At 42.4% G+C, this 19,046-nt stretch overlaps 1 protein-coding gene across 11 annotated transcripts in view; it reads left to right on the forward strand.

The window, feature by feature from the left end:
* Window positions 1–19,046, forward strand: part of FOXP1 (forkhead box P1) — a 499,038-nt gene that overhangs the window by 336,964 nt on the left and 143,028 nt on the right. For all 11 annotated transcript variants that reach the window (XM_044253165.1, XM_044253170.1, XM_044253168.1 and 8 more), the window contains one exon: window positions 7,625–7,726. In XM_044253165.1, coding sequence (XP_044109100.1) covers window positions 7,625–7,726 — 102 coding nt within the window. The remainder of the gene's footprint in view (window positions 1–7,624; window positions 7,727–19,046) is intronic.

Here is a 19,046-nt window from a genome sequence, read left to right on the forward strand (position 1 = left end):
AACCAGGGCCTCAACAAGGTGGTTATAGGGCCCTGTGTTAATAGGTGTATGGAGTAGGAGTATGATGGTGGGGGTTTTTGTCTCCTCTTATAAGAGACTTCAAACAGACTTCCTGACTGTTTAGAGCCATTAAACTTATTTCAGCTGATTTTGCAAGAGGATCATAGATATCCTTCCTTTTTCTTTTTGTCTCATGAAAATTCCTAACCTTTACCTTCTTTGGCAGCAAGTATCCTCTATGTGGATACTTAAATAATAAAAATTACTCATAACTGCAAGCAAATATAAGGTTTTCTGACCCCTTTCTGCCCCTAGGTGTCCTTTGGGGGTGGGACTTGTAGCAGAATACCTCTCCCTGTGTAGGGCCTTCTGATATGCCTGTGTCCTTATCTCTGGTACTTGGGGTGTGGGATCGAGTTTGAGCCCTAAGGCATGAATGCTGGCGAATCACCATGAGACACAGGGGCCCAGTTCTGTTCTCTTTCACACCAATTCTTTAAAAAAGAAAGAAAAAGAAAGAAAGAAAGAAAAAGAGAAAAAGGGAAGGAAGGAAGAAGGAAAGAAAATACTATCTGTCATCTTTTCTTTTGGAAAACATACTCTAATTGATTGCCAGCATTAAAAAACTCCCCAAAGGTCTTTACCTTATTTGTTGCATTTTAAAATAAAGCCAAAGTGAAAAACTTAAGTATTAAGTTTCGTAGCAGTGATAACCATCCTGTGTGTAGTATGAAGAAGAGAAAGTGATGTCAGTAAGGATTTGGGAAACCCGGCTTGAGCAAATAGGGAAGGTGGAGGTCCCGGGTGGTGCAGATAATAAAGACATGGCAGTGGTCCAGGTTGCGGAGGGATGCTGTGTCCTGGCCTCCTCTCTGCCCACCCCCTCACTCGTGGATGACACAACCCGTGCAGGTAGGACCATGTCAGTAGGGATCTTTGACTTTTTCGTTTCCTCTCCTTTTGGATTACAACTCAGAAGTATAATATTCAAATTCTGGAGACATGGGGTTGTCTGCGCTCCAATTTTTTTCATCATGCTATGTAGATATTGTCTCGTAAGCTCATTTGCAAAGGCTGTGGAACATCTTGAGAAACCCGTCCCTTCTAAGTATCAGCTGTTCTGGAAGGCTCCCAGAGGATACAATACCTTCTCCAGCTGTTAGCGCTCTGAGGATGGACGAAGCGTGGACATGGAACCTTTCCCTTCTAGGGCACTGATTCAAATCCAGTGTCCCAGCTCATCTAAGGCCTTGCTGTCTCTCTGCTCTGAAACAGTGGGTGGTCGGGGGTGGGAGTCAAGTCAAGTGAATCAACAGTGTTGATTGAATGATATGAATGTTCAGAGTCTATTTGCATTCTCATCAAGTAGACCAAACAGTGACCAGTGCAAAGAGACTCTGATAGGCTCTCTGATGATTTTTTGGTGGTTGTTACCCCCATATATGAATATTTTAATGTTTTCTTTTATTTCTTCCTTTTTTTTTTTTTTTCCTTAAGACACTAGTGACATGACTTGATGGTCAGCTATAGTGCTTTCTTTGTTTTTGTATCTAATGTTTATACAATCACTAGAGTCAGAATCTTTCCTTAGACAAATCCCTCTATGAGATTAGCTTACTTTTCCATTTTCCTGCGATAACCAAGTGCTCCATTTGTAAATCGCTCCCCCCACCACCCCCAGTTGGCATTCCTATTGGAGACCTCACTGCCTGGGAGTGCTGTGGATTCTGTATGAACACATCTACACCTCTAGTGCTATCAGTCACTGACCTTTCTGTCCTTTTCTAAGTGACCCACAGGCGCTCTTTCCATCCTGCCCTGGAGTGGTTAGTATCTAAAGGAAGGAGATGATGGAGTTTCTCTGCATACTCAGTTCCAGGTCTGGCTACAGAGCGATCTTCAGATTGTGTTCATTGATGAGCCCTCTTGTTAAGATGGTAGTTGCTGGGTTGCCCCAAGATAGCAGACGATTTTATGCGGGAAGAGAAACTCTCTAGAGGTACTCGAGGTGCATCAAGAGGTTGAGAAATAAAGACGAGAACATGACTTCTTTCCTCCTAAGCTTCCCATGCTGTGTTTTATTGCTAGCTTCCCCCCCCACCCCACCCCCATACGCACAGTGACTGTTGATTAGCCTGGGAAATTATCTGAGAAACAGGTTTGATCTTGAGGGGTGGGGAGAGTCTAGGAAAAGAAATTAGAGGAAGGGTGGCTGACTCAGAGCAGCCTTTGAAGCTGGAAGTGGGACAACTTGTCAGGGCAGACAGGAAATAACCGACTTTTCTCCACTGGCCAATAGCACATGCTGTCTTCATTCTGATGGTGTTCGGGACCTCACACCCAATTGAAGGGATTCATTCTAAACTGGTGTAAATTATCTGTGAGAAGAAACACGTATGCAAAGTTTGCAACTCGTTTTAAATAGTTTCAGAAAGAGGAGCACACGAATGTATTTTGTTTTCATGTCCCAGTTCTTTCTGGAAAATCAAATAGGACTTTGAGCTTTAAGAACAGTCAGTGAGTAAGGTCCGTGCATGTCAGCTAACTTCTAAGCTTATTTTGGGCAACTGATTGCAATCTTTGTTTTTATGAGATTGTGCCCAGTGGAATCTTCGGGGGATCTCAGAATACAGATAGCAACCCAAGGCATGGCTCAGCAAACTTTTCCTGTACAGGGCTAGGGAGGAAATATTTTAGGCTCTGCAGACCATACAGTCCATGTTGAAAGTACTTAACTCTGCTTGGTGATACAAAAGCAGCCACAGACAGTGTGTAATGAAACAAACACAACAGCGTTCCAATAAAACTTTATTTGTGGATACTGAAAGTTGAATTCTCTATAATTTTCACATGTCACCAAATATTCTTCCCTTTATTATTTCCCCACCTATTTAAATAAGTAAAAACCATTCTCCTCTCGTGGGCTGAACACTAAGCGCTGATGTGGGGATTTGGTCCACGGGCTACAGGTTGCTGACCCAGGACCTATAACACTGCGGTTCATATTTTTTTTGAGGACCTCCAAGTATCAGTGCTTCACCACTCAGGCCTCACCACTGAGTGTGTAAAAAGACTCGCATAAAGTTTTTCTCTTTCTGCCAGTTTGCTTTACATATATGTGTGTGCTTATTCCAATTATATTTTATATAAATTTATTGCTGTTTCTTAAAATATGATAAACATGTTTTTGAACATTGGCTGCCTTAATAAACATGCTGAACGTGGGGATACCTGGCCCCTTCCGTATAAACACCTGCTCTGAACTTCAGCTATAAATAGCTCAAAAGTTGTAAAGATGCTTGTGCGAAGCGTATCTTATAAATAACAGTTGGCACTTACCAAGAAGGTGAAGGCCCTCCAGAGAATGACATAGTTTTGAACCCATAGACTTGATGGTGTATCAGAAATGCCTAGGCCCCAGTTAGCATAGGTGCATGACTTGCAACCAAGGACACTCCCGGACTCTTGAGTACTCCAAGCTGGTTGTGACCCACAGAGCCTTGATCATAAGGCAATTTTGACCCCTTGCGCCGACTGGGGCATAGGTAATAGCCAAGGCAGAGAGGGAGGCTGGCAAGTTCACAGATAAAGAGAGTACATGCACGCCTTCCATCCCCTTCCTCTGTTGGCTCACAGAGCCATTTATTTTATCCGTTGAAGGAAAATAGATGTAAGTGTGTGCATCTGGGCTTTAAGTCCCTGGTTTTATCGGTCACCCCCTTTCTATGACATCTTCAAACTACATCTTTCTTGTAACCTGAGCCTAGCACTCAATACAGCACCAAGTTGTCCAGTGCCAAGCAATTGTCACATCTGTTATAAAGGAAGTGTTGACTCAACCCAGCCCAGGAACCACCATCAATAGTGAAAGGTCTCCAGAGATGGGATGGGACCTTTTAAGTTATTTATATTAGCAGTTAGTCTAGAACTGGAGTCAGAGTTCATCTTTGCTTCTTAAGAGATAAATTCTTTCATTTATTCATATCCTTTCTCTTTCTCCCCCTGTCCCTCACCAACTCTCTTTTCTTCTCCCTCATACACGCACAAACACATATCCATGCATCTTTTTATTCTGTATCCAAAGGATCTTGTTTTTCTTCAAATAGGATATCATAACTTCTCTCCATATGTAATTGAGATATCATTATAAAAATGAGAAATGTTCTTCCTCCCTCTTTAGTTGTATTGGAACATATCTCTAAGGCTGGCTGTCAAGTAAGCTTGTATGGGTAACTCATGGTACAGTTTCCAAAGAGGGTCCCATTAGTCATTTCAGACTTGGCACTGACCAACAATGAACAGGAGATCAAACATTCTTGACTTTCCTATAATACCAGAGATTCGTATTATAAATTATGTAATACAGCTCATATTATCATGATAATTCTCAAATGCGTAGTCTAGTACAGTAAGGATTTATGTTCTCTTCTTTTTTTAAGACAATTTAAAATCTAGATCACAGTGCTTTACATATACTGGAAATCAGAAAAGCAAATGTCCTTTGGTGGTTGATTTCACAGCACTTTATAAGTTCTAATAAATGATCTTTTAATGGGCTTGCTGAGACCTCCGTTGATTTGGGGGTGGGAGAGGATAGGTTTAATACTTTGCTCCAACTTTGTTCCCATAATCAGGATAAGGTCAGGGAATTGTGAAACAATCCATAACAATTCAGATCAAGGGGAATAATTTATACTAGTATTGCCTCTCCATCCCAGATATTTAAAATTATGTTGCATATTTACATTCATTTTGAGAATAAAATTCAGAAGCCAGTTGGCACATATGTCCATCTTGTATTCTTCTCTCTTCGGTAGTTTGAGTGAAAAATCACCTGTGTTCCTACAAGTTCCTAAGCCTTTTCTACCCTGAGTTGCTGTCTGATTACCATCTTCAGCAGGGCTTGGTATGAAATGCTGTAAGGTAGCTGGAGTTCATTACACGGTTATTTAAGTTCACGTGCTCCACGTTGGGTCTAAAAAAAGATGTTGTACACGTATGTGATTTTTGTCCCCCTAAAACCAGGAAAATAATCGCAAGGATTTCACTAGCCAATTTTGAAATGTTATAGAGCCAGCTCAGTAAACATTGGTTGAAAACTTAGGTTTGAGTCCTATACTTTCCTTTGCTCAAGTATACTTAGGAGAACATAAGAATAGTTTTGTGCAGCGTGTGTGTATGTTTTTTTAAAAGACACTAAATACCATCCCTTTTGCCAAAACGAGTTCAGTGCACAGATTCTCTGAGGCTTGGTTATTTAAAGACTGTGTACCTGTTCTCCAAATACTTGGTGACACACAGTAAATAATTTTAACGAAGGTTGGTGACTATGGAATTTGCATCATTTTGCCTTGCTTTGCTTGTTCTGTTCTAGTATCAAATGTCCCTACTTTCTCCTCTTCCCCACCATGTCTTCCTCCGTATTCTTTACCTTGTCATCTACAGTCCCTCTGCCTGCCCTCCCAGGTAGCAGCCAGACCCTTCCTTGTTCATCCGTTCATTTCTCCGGGAACTCTGAAGCAAGCCCCTGGACTGTGTAGCTGTTCCCTTCCCTACATTAAAAAGCCGTAAAACCCTCATGTGAAGTAGTTAAGAGAACATATATAATAGGAGGAAAGGCTTTTGCTCCTGCAGGCACCTTGCAAAGGGGACTATTTTTCTTATATGATATAAATGAAATCTTCACTCTGCCCACTTTTACACCTACGCATGTACTAAGCGTCTCCAAGGAGACAAGGAAACCCGGAGTCCAGTGATGGTGAATCCTTCTCGGAGACAGCAGGCTGGAGTCTCGGGCAGCTCTCCCAGGCGTCTTGGCTTCCAGATGCCCCTCTCAGACAGCCTCTCTTCTGGAGGCTCTTCCAGGCAGGCTTTCTCGAACATGTCTCCCCCTTCACAGATGAGCTAGCCTGTACATTACATCTGAAGGGCTGGTGGTGGTTGAGTTCAGTAGGCAGAAGGCCTCCCTGGGAAAAGGTGGGTGGGTGTCCTAGGGAGGTGGGACGGGAAGTTTCCATCTTTCCCAAGATTTTTCCTTGTCACCTATTTATCTGTGCATCTGTTTCATGGCCTCCCTGTGTGCCGTTTAGGCACAAAGGCACCGCTCAACCTTACAAAATGTCTAAAAAATACTCTTTGTTACAGTAGTATGGCCGTGAGCTCAGTTAGTGAAGTTGTCCTTTCAGAAGCCCTGCCCTTCCGGATCTGACATTTTTTAGTGTCTGCCATGAACAGTCCTTCTTGATTACTCTCTCTTCCATTCCCTCTGAGTTCAGTGCACAGGGCCCTCCAGGACATCCTACCTTTCCCTCATTCCATGGTGTCATTATGACATTTTCTGGAACTACATACCTGAGTGTTTTAAGCAAATGAAGTCTTTGTTTCTCTCTGAGGAATGCACTATCATCATATGTCCATTATGCACACTTTCAGAGACTTCTAGCATCAGATCCTTTGGCTGTGGTGACCACATCTACTGGTGCATCTTCTTTTAGGCACCAATATTTAGTTACTATGTAGAAATTATTATTGATGCAATCCCCAAGAAATCCCATTCTGTCTCTAAACTCTAAGCATGTCATTAAATGAACAGTCTTGACATCTCTTCCACATGAACATTCTTGGTTCTCAGCCAAATTAACTCAAATAGCGTAACTTCTCATGTGATTTTCTAGCACACTGTCTGCAAACTTCAGTCTTCTGTTACTGATCCAGCTGCCCTCTTTAGAAAGGTGTGGCATTATTTCTGTTAAATTATTTGACAGTAAATGTTCTAATGAAGGTTTCTTGATGACACTTTTCTTTTTCTTTTTTTAATTGAACGTTTAAAAAAGATTGGTCAGTCTGTTTTCTGAACTTGGGAGGACTCTCCTGTTTACCTTTTGCTTTATGCCCAGTTCGTATTACTGCTCTAGTTTCCCTTAAAATAAAAACCACCTATGTTACGAGCTTCAAAGCATCATTCTATATTAGGCATGATCAGTTTTGTTCACAGGTACATAATGTACCTTTTGAATTGACCTAGAGGTCTCATTGGCTACCTTTTTTTTTTCTTAGATAGTCTCTTCAGGGCACCTTGAGTGTATCTTACCTCATTTGATTTTCCTTCTCACATACCTTTATCCATAGTGTGTTTCACCATTGAGCCTCTTCTCTTTATCTGGGCTCAGAAGAGGTCAAATTCTTACTTCCTTTTGACTCGAGCTCTCAAGTTCTCCCAACAAATTGGAGGATGAAGCTGCCTCCAAAAAATGCCCCATTGTCATCCCCTAAATCTGCACCTTCTGTCCAGGTCTTTCCTCACTGCTCTGCTCTCCTTCCTCAGGGTGCCAGTCATTCATGGTCCCAGTTATGTCACACTGATGGCAGGAATAGAGCATCGGCCTGGGTGGATTGCTGTGTCTAAGGAACTGGCTGTACCACTGACTCCATCTAAGAAAATGTAAACCAAATGTGGAAAGTTCCCCAGCTTAGACTGCTGGGAAGTTTTGTGGGCTGTTTCATTGGCCTGAAAATGCGAAAGTCAGGATCCCATCCTCAAGTGTACTTCCTGGAATCCTTTATGTGAAGGAAGCCCTGAACACAGCGACTCACACCAACTTGTTTCTTCCATTTTTCCTTCCAGGCACTTCAAGTGGCCAGACAGCTTCTCCTTCAGCAGCAACAACAGCAGCAAGTTAGTGGATTAAAATCTCCCAAGAGGAATGACAAACAACCAGCCCTTCAGGTGATAATTCTTTTTTGAAAAAAATTGACGTTATACACTTTGGGAGAGCTGATACGCCATTCAGAAGTAGATTGTGTTGGGAGTTGCAAATCACGTATGACGCTCTTCTGCAGAAGGTGCATTTTTTTAGTTTACCAGCAGAGGATGACATTTTGGAAAATAATGTCTATTCCACCAAGATTGTGGTGGTTGAGGAGAAGATCTTCTAATGAGTTGGTGTAATAGGAGGATGAGTTTTGCAGGTGTGGGTTGCTTATCAGGGACCATGTAGACCAAGAAGAAAAAGTTCGTGGTACTCAAGATAGGTCACTTCCTTCTCTCATGGTGGGGCTGGAAACACGATACCCACACCCATAACTTTAGTGCAGTGGTTTTCAACTGGGGGAGATTTTAGTCGTGCCACCCCCCCAACAAGGGACAGAGAGCAATGTCTAGAGATAATTTTTGGTTGTCCCACGGGGGACATTGGTCCCCCACGGGGGACATTGGACACCTAATAGGTAGAGGTCAAGGATTCTACTTAATTGATCGTACACTGTACGGGAGATTCCCCACAGCACAGAACCATTCATCCCAAAGTGTCAGTTGTGTCAAGAACGGCTAAGAGGACTGAGGAGGATACGGGACTTTTAATTTACCTAGTCATCAGTGTAATACGTATTTTGTTCTTTAGCGGATATTTTCAGAATACCTCTCGATCACTAATGACAAATTGGCAGGTGATTTTCATGTAAAGATATCAAAAGAGACAGTTTTAGCAACTTCTGATTTCAGCCCTATTGAGGGCAGGGGTGAACGGTGTAGAAAAAGGGAGTTCCTAAAAATCTAATTTGGATTTTTGACTCGGAGTAGAAAAGTGGCATAGAAATTTCAAAGAAACTTGATGGAGGCTGTTCGTGCCCACACCGGAGGCAGGGCACTTGCAGGTACGATGTGATTCAACTGCTTATGTGGCTCAGAGTGGGCAGCCTGAAAGCAGGAAGTGAAGAGGTGTTTCTCACACTGGACATTTGGGGACAGAACTTGTAGATGGTAGCTGTTGGGTATAACTTGGCACCAGTGACTGTGACCATGAGGTCAACCCAAATTCCAGCTTGTGTTGACTTTTCTCAGATTAGAGTGAACCAACACCAGTTCCCAAATTATCCTGCAAAGATCTAACTGACGTTTGGGGAGCAAGTCCTAGTTCTTCTACATCTGCTCGGGAAGCCGTCGCCGTCTAGGTCAAGTTTGGCACTGAAGTAACCCTCTATGGGAACAGTTGGGTGACAGTGCATATTGTTGACTAACACTTTCAAAACCAGTTAGTTACTTGGTAAACCATCATCACCAATCCCTAGGCCTTTTTACACGTGTGAATGCTGGGGACATTTTTAATGAGGTACAGGGCCATTGAGGTCCCATGTCAGGTGCTATAAGAAGTGCTTTGTTGTGCAGATGTCTTAAGAACAGCTCTGGAGGATGAAATATGACTGGGTTGACCTTTCAGCTGTGAGCTTATTTGTCAGGATTCAAATAAGTTGAAAGGATCAAACTGAACAGTTTCCGTAGTCAGACTGGGAATTGTGTTTCAGAGGTCAGCTGCGGAGGCCACATTGCAGATTCCAGAACATAGCCAATTGTTGGTACATATTAAAGTGTTGGGGCATCTCCTGCAGACAGAGACACAATTAAAATTCTAATTTATTAATGTATACAGGGAACTAGCCCAGCCTGTCACTCAGTGATTCAAATGACTGTCCATTCTTTTTGCCTCCCTCTTGGAGCTCTAACAGCCTTAAAAATACCGTGAGTCCTCTTGAATTTATCAGACTTCAAGTGCATTGGAAAAATGACAATATATTATTGGGGGGAGGTGGTACTCTCACACGTAGTAGAGCTTTGGTTAGGGATAATTTTAAAAAGTACACACATACACAATCTGTCTGATGCACTGCTCGGCAGTATTGAATATCATATGTAATTTTTTTATACTAGACTTATATTCCCTCATACTTGCTTTTTAAAGACATATGGCATTTTTAGGTAACTTCTTTTCCAAGATGAACGAAGTTGCTTTAGGGCTAAATATACGAAGTAAAGTTTCAGGGGATTTCCTTCTGAGGGCTCATTTTCTTGCCCGTTATAAGGTTTTTAGCCACCAGAAGAGTATGATACAGAGAGCTTCATTTTTCTTGGCAAAGACAGTGTCAAAACCAACCTAACACATTCTGCTGAGCTCTTCAGTCTGTATAGAAAGTGCGGGGCGAGGGGGCCATCTTGAATTCTGGTTTTGCTAAATAAGATGTTTTGAGTGCCTTCCTAGCCCTCCGTGGGAGAGTTGACAAGCATGGAATTTAGACCAGGTTCAAGAGTTGACTGGGGGGAAAAGAATAAAGAGTTGGTTGACTGGTTGTGTGCGCGTGTGGCCACGTGTGTGCGTGTGCGTGTGCGTGTGCGGGCACCCGTCATGCGCGTCCTAGACTGCGTCTTGCCAGCTGCCTGGTAGGGTCATACGGCTTCAGCAGGCTTTCTTATTTCTTAGGTTGGCCGGCCTTCCACGAACAGAGGGTCGCGTGGTGTACTACCTCCTTACAAAAATACGTACAGAGACTCAGTGATTCACAGAAGGAATAACCTTCACATGGAAAGAGATCTTGCCATTCCGTGTCCTCGCTGGGGACATCTCAGCCAGTGCGGCTCTGAAACGAAAGGGAACTCCTATAACAAACCTAACAGTGTTCATCTCTGTTCTTCATACCCTTCATAACCACACTGAGAGACCTATTTTAGCAAATTTCAGATCTTCCGCATTGAGGAAGGCTTGACAGGGAAGAAGAATTTGATCTGCTGATTGCTTGAGGGGAAAAAAAAAAAAAGGAAGAAAGAAAGAAAGAAACCCAAATCCTCAAATATACTGTGACTTATATTTTAGGCATATCTCACACTTCCCTGCTTTATGTTTGGCAGCGTTCTCCAGTTTCACAGGCTGATGATAACAAACAAAAGAGAATGGAAAGTTAGAGGAGGCACTCAGTGGTTACTCGATAGAGATCACAAAATGTAGTCGAACATCAGCAATTTGGACTAATTTCAGGAAGACGAGAGTAAATAAGAGAGAGAAACGCTCTCTCCAGATACACATGCAGAAGTCAACCTGAGCTGGCCACATTCTTGGGCGACGTGTGGTTTACAAAATACAGGCATGAATTGGGTATAGCTACTGCTCTTGAAGTTCTTAAAAAACGTTCTACTTAGTAACCTAAATCGCCCCTCCTTTAGTCTCTCGAGTTGCCTTGCAAATTTTTTATGAATGATCCAAATGAAAACTGAAAATTGGCCCCATTGTAAATTCATAATCAGGAGGATCTGAATTTGTTCAATGTGATGCAGTGAGCATTTCTGGGTCAGCCTCAACGCGCAGGGTATCCCGCTGACGCTTAGCTACATGAAACTGCCAGGGGTATAGACCCTGCCTTCAGGAGGCTTATGAGTTGTAAAAGAATTAACAAGGTTTTGCTGCAGAAAAAGAAAATTATATGTGGGTAAAAATAGTAGGCTTGCTTTTATAAATATTTATATGCTTCTGAAGATTGCTTAAACAAGTGAAATAAATGCTTAACAGTGCAGGTGTGCTCATAACCTCGAAAATGTGTAACTTTACTGGCTGAAGATTAATTTGTGAGTAGATGAGCAATTTTATTGATCGAATTTTGGAACTTTGACCATCGTTTCTGGGTAGTAATTCATTTTGGTTCTTTAAGCATTTTAGTTGTTGGCACGAGTACATAAACTGGAAGGAAATCAAATGACACATTTTCTCCTAAGAAAGTAAAAGTACATGTGTACTCTGGCAGCATGAAAGTCAGGAAAGAAAGTAAACCTTGTGTGTTGCTTACAGCGGAAAGCTGACCACAGTTTCAGGCTGTCTATAAAGAATTTGAACTTGAAACCGGTCATCGGAGATTTTCCCCTCCTGCCCCTCCTCTCCCTTCCAAGGTTACATCATGTGGGAGCCCGTCACCCAGGAGGCCATTTCACTGGAAGGAGGATAGTGAAATCCACTGGAAGTGCAGCTGTGTCGTCCAGTTGGAAGCTCGGGATTATAATCAGGGCTTCTACTTGAAGCGGAGGAGGTTAAAGTACAAGATCCAGCAGGTGGTGGGTTTTTTTTTTTTTTTAATTTTTTTTTTTTAGCATTTTTATTTGCCGTTATATAAAACATGCTTTAGGCAGCATTTTTGCTTTGCATTAATGCCACATATAATCTTAGTACCTCATATCATTTCCACCTTATTCACTAAGGAATAAATGGTAAGAGGAAGCCTTTAAAGGAAACTACGATTTTATGTTGTAGATAGTGAAATGGAATGGTTTTGAAATACTGACCCTTAAAAAATATCCCTATGCATGCAATTAGTAAAGCAGATAATTCAGGAGAAGGAGGCAGATTTTTTTTTTTTCCTTAAATGTCTGGAGTTAGCCTTGTCTGGAATTGGCATCCCTGACCTTAAATTGATACGAGGTATTGAAATTTGGGTACCTTTTAAGATGTCATTGTTACCACATGACTTTGGAGAGTCCCCAGACCCTACAAAATAAATCTCAGTAAGAAACAATAAAATAGAAATGATGCTTTAAAAATGGCTATTAAATCTTACAGATTACACCCACCATTAAAAGTATGATAGAAACAGTGACCCCGCCCCCCGGGGGGGGCGGGGAACGCATCTGCACACAGAAGTTTGTATCAGTTATAAGGGTTTCCTGAACCTCAAGAAATCCATCCCGTGACTGGGGTAGATACTCTTGCTTTCAGAATTTTTTTTTTTTTCTAAAATAGTATGTTTTGTCCTTGCCTCCAGATTTCTGATCTGAGTTGTAATGTAATGAATTAGCTCCTTTTTTCTCTTTCAGCTTCAGCAGTATATAGGATGAGCCTGTGTGTCCCAGTCCTTCCAGGATATCCCTGGTCTATGGCTGGTGCCAGAGTGTATTTATTGGCATTTCTCATGTAAAGCATCCCAGTTTGGACCTTTAATTATATGATCACCCTACCTATATGCATCTAAGAATCAAAATTCAAGTGTGATGCTAATATTCTATTTATTTATTCTTTAAGATTTTATTTATTTGAGAGAGGGAGATAGAGAGAGCATGGGCAGAGAGAGGAGCAGAGGCAGAGGGAGAAGCAGGCTCCCCGCTGAGCAGGGAGCCCGATGAGGGGCTCGATCCCAGGACCCTGAGATCATGCCCTGAGCCGAGGGCAGTTGCTTAACGAACTGAGCTACCCAGATGCCCCATGATACTAATATTTTAAATGTGAGCATGTCTTTGTCACCATATGCATCTATCACTATAGGCGAAGATAATGAATGTTTAGGTAGCGCTGAATGTGGACCATCCCCACCATAGCTGCCCTGGGGTCTAGGAACTGTCCTTAAACTGTGCTATGGGTGAGGAAAGGGAACTCACAATTGTTACCTGACTTACTACAGCGCATCCAGGCAAGTACGGCACTAGGATGGGAAGCCAGGTGTTCTAGGACCACAGACGACCAGTATACCATCAGCAAGTTCACTGTAGCTTCCCTTTCCACGTACATTTCTCAGTATCTACGGAGCGCCCAGTTTGCCACCATAAGCAAATGCTTCTATTTTCCATAGCATAAGCAAGAATAAAACCAAACCACCAAATTCCACTGTAAATATCAGGATTTCAATTAAAAGGACTAAGATCTGTGTCATTATCCCAATTGTCGCCTCATCTGTGTATGTGTCTCCGCGGTGAGCAACAGCAAAGAAAAGTTATTTGTCATTCTCAAGTCTGAAGTGCTCTTAGGAGCTTCCATGTGTTGGAACATGGAATGGTATGTTATAATCATTGTTGGGGCTAGGAGGTGGGGAGGGACAGGGGAAAAAAACATACTTGACTGGTCAAAAATGTGTAAATTGCTGACAAAATGACACATGTAATTAAGAGTGCTCCTACCATTTTACCTTGTGGTTTACACCTCCAGTGTTGAAAAAGAGAGTGACTCCCACCTCGCTAATTACCATTATCACTGAAATGCTAGGGTTGGAGTCATTAGTTCCATGTGCATTTAATTAGAGGAAGGCTGAAATTGGATTTAACTTATTACTTTTTCATGGATCACTTTCTTGTCATCACTTCAAATTGGATTGCAGCCCCAGGTAACTAATTATGAGAGCCACAGGATCAAGAGTGAAAAAAAAAAAAGGTAATTAGGAATAACACTGTCGGACCCTTGCTGGTCGTCCACTTGTGCTTTGGAAAAAGGGAAGGGGGGAAGAAAACCTGAGCCGTATTTTTAGTATTGCAGATTAGGGAGTGAGAGGTATGCGTGGTTGCTAGGCATCATGGGAACCCGTCACCACCCATAGTGGCTTCTGTGATATACAGCTGAGCTGGAGTTGTCGCATCCACATGGTTCCACAATCAGCTCCTTAATACCTAGATTAAACTTGCTAAAGCAACAGATTGGTTGTAGGTATGAGGCATCCCAACAACCGTGTAGTCTGGGGGGCCTCCCATACATGATTACAACAAAGCTGTCAAGACGTCTCTGAGCCAAACTACAGAATATTTTAAGTACAGGGAGTTAGAATTTAATGAACGTGTTAATGTTCCAGAAACATCATTCATATCTGACAGGAAGACGTCTCAGTCAGCACAACAGTAAGGTTTAAGGTTTATACGTCGGGAATTTTTGTCAAAGTTTCCAGCAGACCGTAATATTTGGACCATTTACCGCGCTTCTAGTTTGTTCCCTACCCCACCCCAGTGGTGTGGATAGGCAGGCTTGCTGAGGTTCTGTTTCTCCTTCCGCCCCTATCAAAAATACTTTAAAACAAATTATATTGTTTCCATGTGCAGAGCAGAATTCAGAACTGCAAGCAATCAATTTTATTGACATCGTCTGAAAAGATGTTGGTGACAGTTGGAGGATGTGAAAGGGTTGGATTTTTAAAGTCACCGGTACTAACTGGCCAAAAAAAAAGGTTTTTTTGGTGTGTGTGTATTTGTTTTGTTTTTTGGGTTTTTTTTTTAAAATGTGTTCTCATATTCTCATAACTCAAAAGAAGTCCTGTGAGTTAGACTCTCCCATGAAGGGATTCTTCTTTGATAGATGGTGATGGCATAATGAAAAGACTTGTTATCGAGCCTCTTGGTTTCCTTGAAGGGAGAAAAATCTTCCCAGAGAAGTGAATCACCAAGGAAAGATGGCTAGAGTTTCTTAAGTTGTTTAAAATCGGTTTTAATGTTCTGTTAATGTAAGCAAATAATTATGATTCAGTCTTGGGTGACTTTCAAACCTGGGTAAGTGGGACTTGCTCGTTATTTTCTCAGGAATATAGAGAAGTGGAGACCACGATGTGCCCACCTGACAGAACCACGTTATTTATTCCCCAAGTGATAAAATACTCTTCCTGGAATTAGGAGTCCTTTTCTTTTGTGAACCTTCAGAGCAAAATCTCAAGAACCAAAATAGTAATCATCAAATCTAATGCAGAAAATTAAAGCTTTTTTTTTTTTTTGAACATCTTAAGTTGATTTAGAATTTTTGTACACAATATTCGTCTGTGGTTGAAAGGGGGCACACCAAGGTCAAGTGATGTAGTGTTTTCCATTTTTCCATATGAGTCTCACAGTGTGTGATAAAAGCAAACTCCTTTATTTTGTAAGTCTGCTGGAATTTCTGATGAAGTGCAGAGGTCACGTTCCCTGTCAATTTGAGTAGCCAGCATTTTTTAACTACTGTTTTTTCTTCCCTTCTCTGTGTGTCTTTTTTCTTCCCTGCCCCCACCCCCACCATAAACCGTGGTACTTTTCTGACACATGCACAGTGAAGTCTTCCAATCTGAAACTCATTAGCACACAGCATTGGACCCTGTCCAGTGGTTAGAAAATTTCCTGAAGCCCAGAATAACAGCATTTGGTGTAAGCACCACGGACCAGCAGTGACAATGGGGGTAGTCGCGTTCCTCTGGCGCCTGGCCCGGTCGGGAGAGCCAACTGACCGTGCAGTGCAGCGAGACAGAGGTCGTGCATATGGGATGGGCTCGAAAAGTTTGGTCCTTGGAGAAATAGGCTTCTGAAATCACAAGGCAGTATCTTTTTCCCCATGCCGATCATTTCAGTTGGTTTGGGGGCATTTATCAACGTAAGCTGCGGGAACATGAAAGCAAACCCTTAGAGAAAGACGATGAACACCAATTTCTACAAAATAATATTTTCACTTCTGTAGCTATTGGGTCATACAGAACCTACGGTTTGAATGAATTCATTCAGACTTTATTCATTGCCCCTCACTCTCTCCAGCTAACATGACCAAGGTGAAATCCTCATCCTCCCATTAGAAAAATTACCCACTTTGCCGTGGGTCAGGATACTTTGAGCCAAGCTGTCAAGCAGGAAACGGAGTCCCACAAAGGCGGTAGTAATCGTGTTAAATAGCAAGCATGGAAGCTGGACTTTCCAGCAGCCGACCACTACGAAGAGAACATCTGGGGCTCGATTCCGTTACTATTCCCATTTTGCAGATGAGGAATGGAGGGCCCAGAGAAGTTAACTTGCCCAAGGCCAAAGAGCTGGTGAGTGGCCAAGCTAGGATCGCAGCCCAAATAGTGCAGCACGCAAATCTGTGCTCTTACCCGTCCCATTCTGCCGACTCTCCCTGAGCTACTGCCCGGGCCTCATGGGGAGGGACAGCGAAAGGAACAGAGTCAGAGTTGCTGATGCCTACGGCTCGTCACCAACCACTAGACCACACTGTCTCCTAATTTGGACATATGTTTATGGGCATATTTGAAAAATAGTGCTTGTAATTGAAATATGCACTTTCTAAAGGGAAATGACGCTTGGGAAAGAGTAGAAAGGCGGGTATTACTCAAAGTCTGCAGACAACTCTGCAAGTGATTGTCTAAAGGCAGCCGTTGAAATTGAGAAGCAGTTTGGAAAATGTACAGTTTGGGAAATTTGTGTACCAATGTAATTACGGTAGTTGTGAGTTGATGTCATGCCTGGTAACTGTTTTTGTATTGCTTGGGCCTTTGTTACCGAGCTGTGATATCATGAGCAAACTATTATAAACATAGCATGGATATAGCATGCTTGTGTAACAAAAGATCGGGAACTTTTATTAAGTTTGTTTTCCTTGTCATATTGTAAAAATTTATTATGTGTACTGTGTATATTAGAAACAGATTCGGGTAATTCTGTCTAAATGAAGTCATCCCGGCTATTTCCAGACTGTCTGTTTTTGGTTGTGAATAATTTTCATACATCAGATGGTTGTCATATTTAGTCGCTCTCAAAATTTTAAAGAGAACATATCCCATTTTGAACTTGGGGTGGACTTTAGCCGCCCTGCTGTTGCGATTGTTTGAGTTTGAAATTACTGCCCGGTGAATTATGGAGACTGAGTACAAGTCATTTCTAAAGGGTCTAGGCCTGCTCCCTCCTATTCATAACTTTTCCCCCCTTCATCAAAAGAACAGATTTTTAACTACTTAAGTAGTAGAATTTAAAGCTGCCAGCGCACAATTGGGCAAAGACTGCCAGCGCTTGTCCTTTTATGTTACATCCCATTGAGGAAATTTGGTAAACATTCAAGCAGACAGAGCCCAGCATTTATCGTTGTCGAATGGTAGAATGTGGATTTTAAATGGGTCGTTCAAAAACTTCGGATGACTCAATCCTTCCCAGTTACTCTCCCTAGCTCCTTTTGCTTACCAGGCTTTTACAACCTGAATATTCTGCCTGCTGCTTCAACTTTTTCTTTTTTTCTTTTCTTTCTTTTTTTTTTTTTTTCCAAACCAACCGTTTTTCCTTCTTAACCTCCCCCGTATCTGGCTTATTTTCTTGAAGTTTACTGTCACTAAATTCAGTGGCCTGGTCTCTGTCCTTCCCTCAACCTGTCTGACTTGTTCACAGCTAAGTCATGCTTTGGCTAACTCAGCTTTCTGGAAATGGCTTTCTTGCAAAGTCCTTTAAGTCCAGGCCCACCCCACACCACCCCACCATACCCCAAACCCCAGTCTGCAGACTGCTCTCCTTCTGTTTCCCAGTTCCTTTCCAGAAGCTAAGTTCATTCTTTTCCCAATGTTCCCTTCCTTTGCTGTCCCCCAGCGGTGTGGATCTGTTGGCTTTGCCCGTCCTGTTACCTCTGCACCCATGAGGCCAGGCCTGTTTATACCCCTTCCTAACTGCCTGTCTGTGGCTCCCCGCTCAGCATGACAACAGCCGCAATTATCTCTAATTCAACTGATCACTTTGTCACCAGGCTCTGTTAGTCAGGGTCATGAGTCATCATTGACTTATTAGTTCCCTTCATCCCTACCACATTATCCATCATCGGATCTGCCATTTTTCCTTCCACTGGGTACCTTCTGTCCATTCCTTTCTTCATGTTTCCCCTGCTGCTACCCTCCTGTTCCAGAGTTCAGACCTTCCGTTGGCACGTGCCTATACCTTAGCAAAGAACCCTCGCCTGGCCTCCTCTAGCCCCTCAGAGGACCTCCTGCGTATCCCATATCCTCCCTCCTGCTTTCAGCTTTCCATAAAGGCTATTCAAAATCCCTTTCCAAAATCTCTCAGTGACCCTCTCGTATCTAACCATACCAAGTGTAAATTCTGTGGCTTTCTGTCTCGTTCCTTAGTATTCTAGCTTTGGATTCAATCAGACGTCCTGAGAATGTTGTCATCGTGGGGAGGGGGAAAAGGGAAGTTCAGAGCCATGATTGCTTCTGTCAGGAGGGGAATATAAGCACAGTCCACGTGATAACATTTCAGAGTCCCCAAAATCCAGGTTCGTAAATATTGCTTATTCTATCGCTTACCATTTAGACAGATGGCCCAGGTGATTAAATTGTGTTTTGAGTTTAATTCCAAGAGAATGATATCTCTGTGTTCTTCAAAAGGAAACTAAGGGTCATGTGATATGCTATGCTCTCCCGGATCTAAATTCTCCGCTCTGTTGTCATCTCATTGCCATCTACTCCTGCAGCCTCGCGGGTTCCTTCTCATCTTCTCTGGACATGGGATCCAAAGCCAAGACATTCCTTTGTCTGCACGAGGAACAGCCTTCTATTCAGACCTCTTGAAGCTCCTTTCAATAAGACGTTGGTGAAATTATGTCTGGGTTGTTCTTTATTTGGTAGCATAAAGGAATGGTTATGTATGTTATACATAACAGAAGTAAGAGCCCGAGCCACATGGACAAAGAGGTTTCGTTTGATCTAGGTGCCAAGGTGCCTGAAGTGCTGTTTGAAGGGTTCTAGGATTAGGATAGCCTCTGCAATCAGTTGTCATGATCGAT

Source organism: Neovison vison, chromosome 6, assembly GCF_020171115.1.
Source record: "Neovison vison isolate M4711 chromosome 6, ASM_NN_V1, whole genome shotgun sequence".
NCBI lineage: Eukaryota > Metazoa > Chordata > Mammalia > Carnivora > Mustelidae > Neogale > Neogale vison.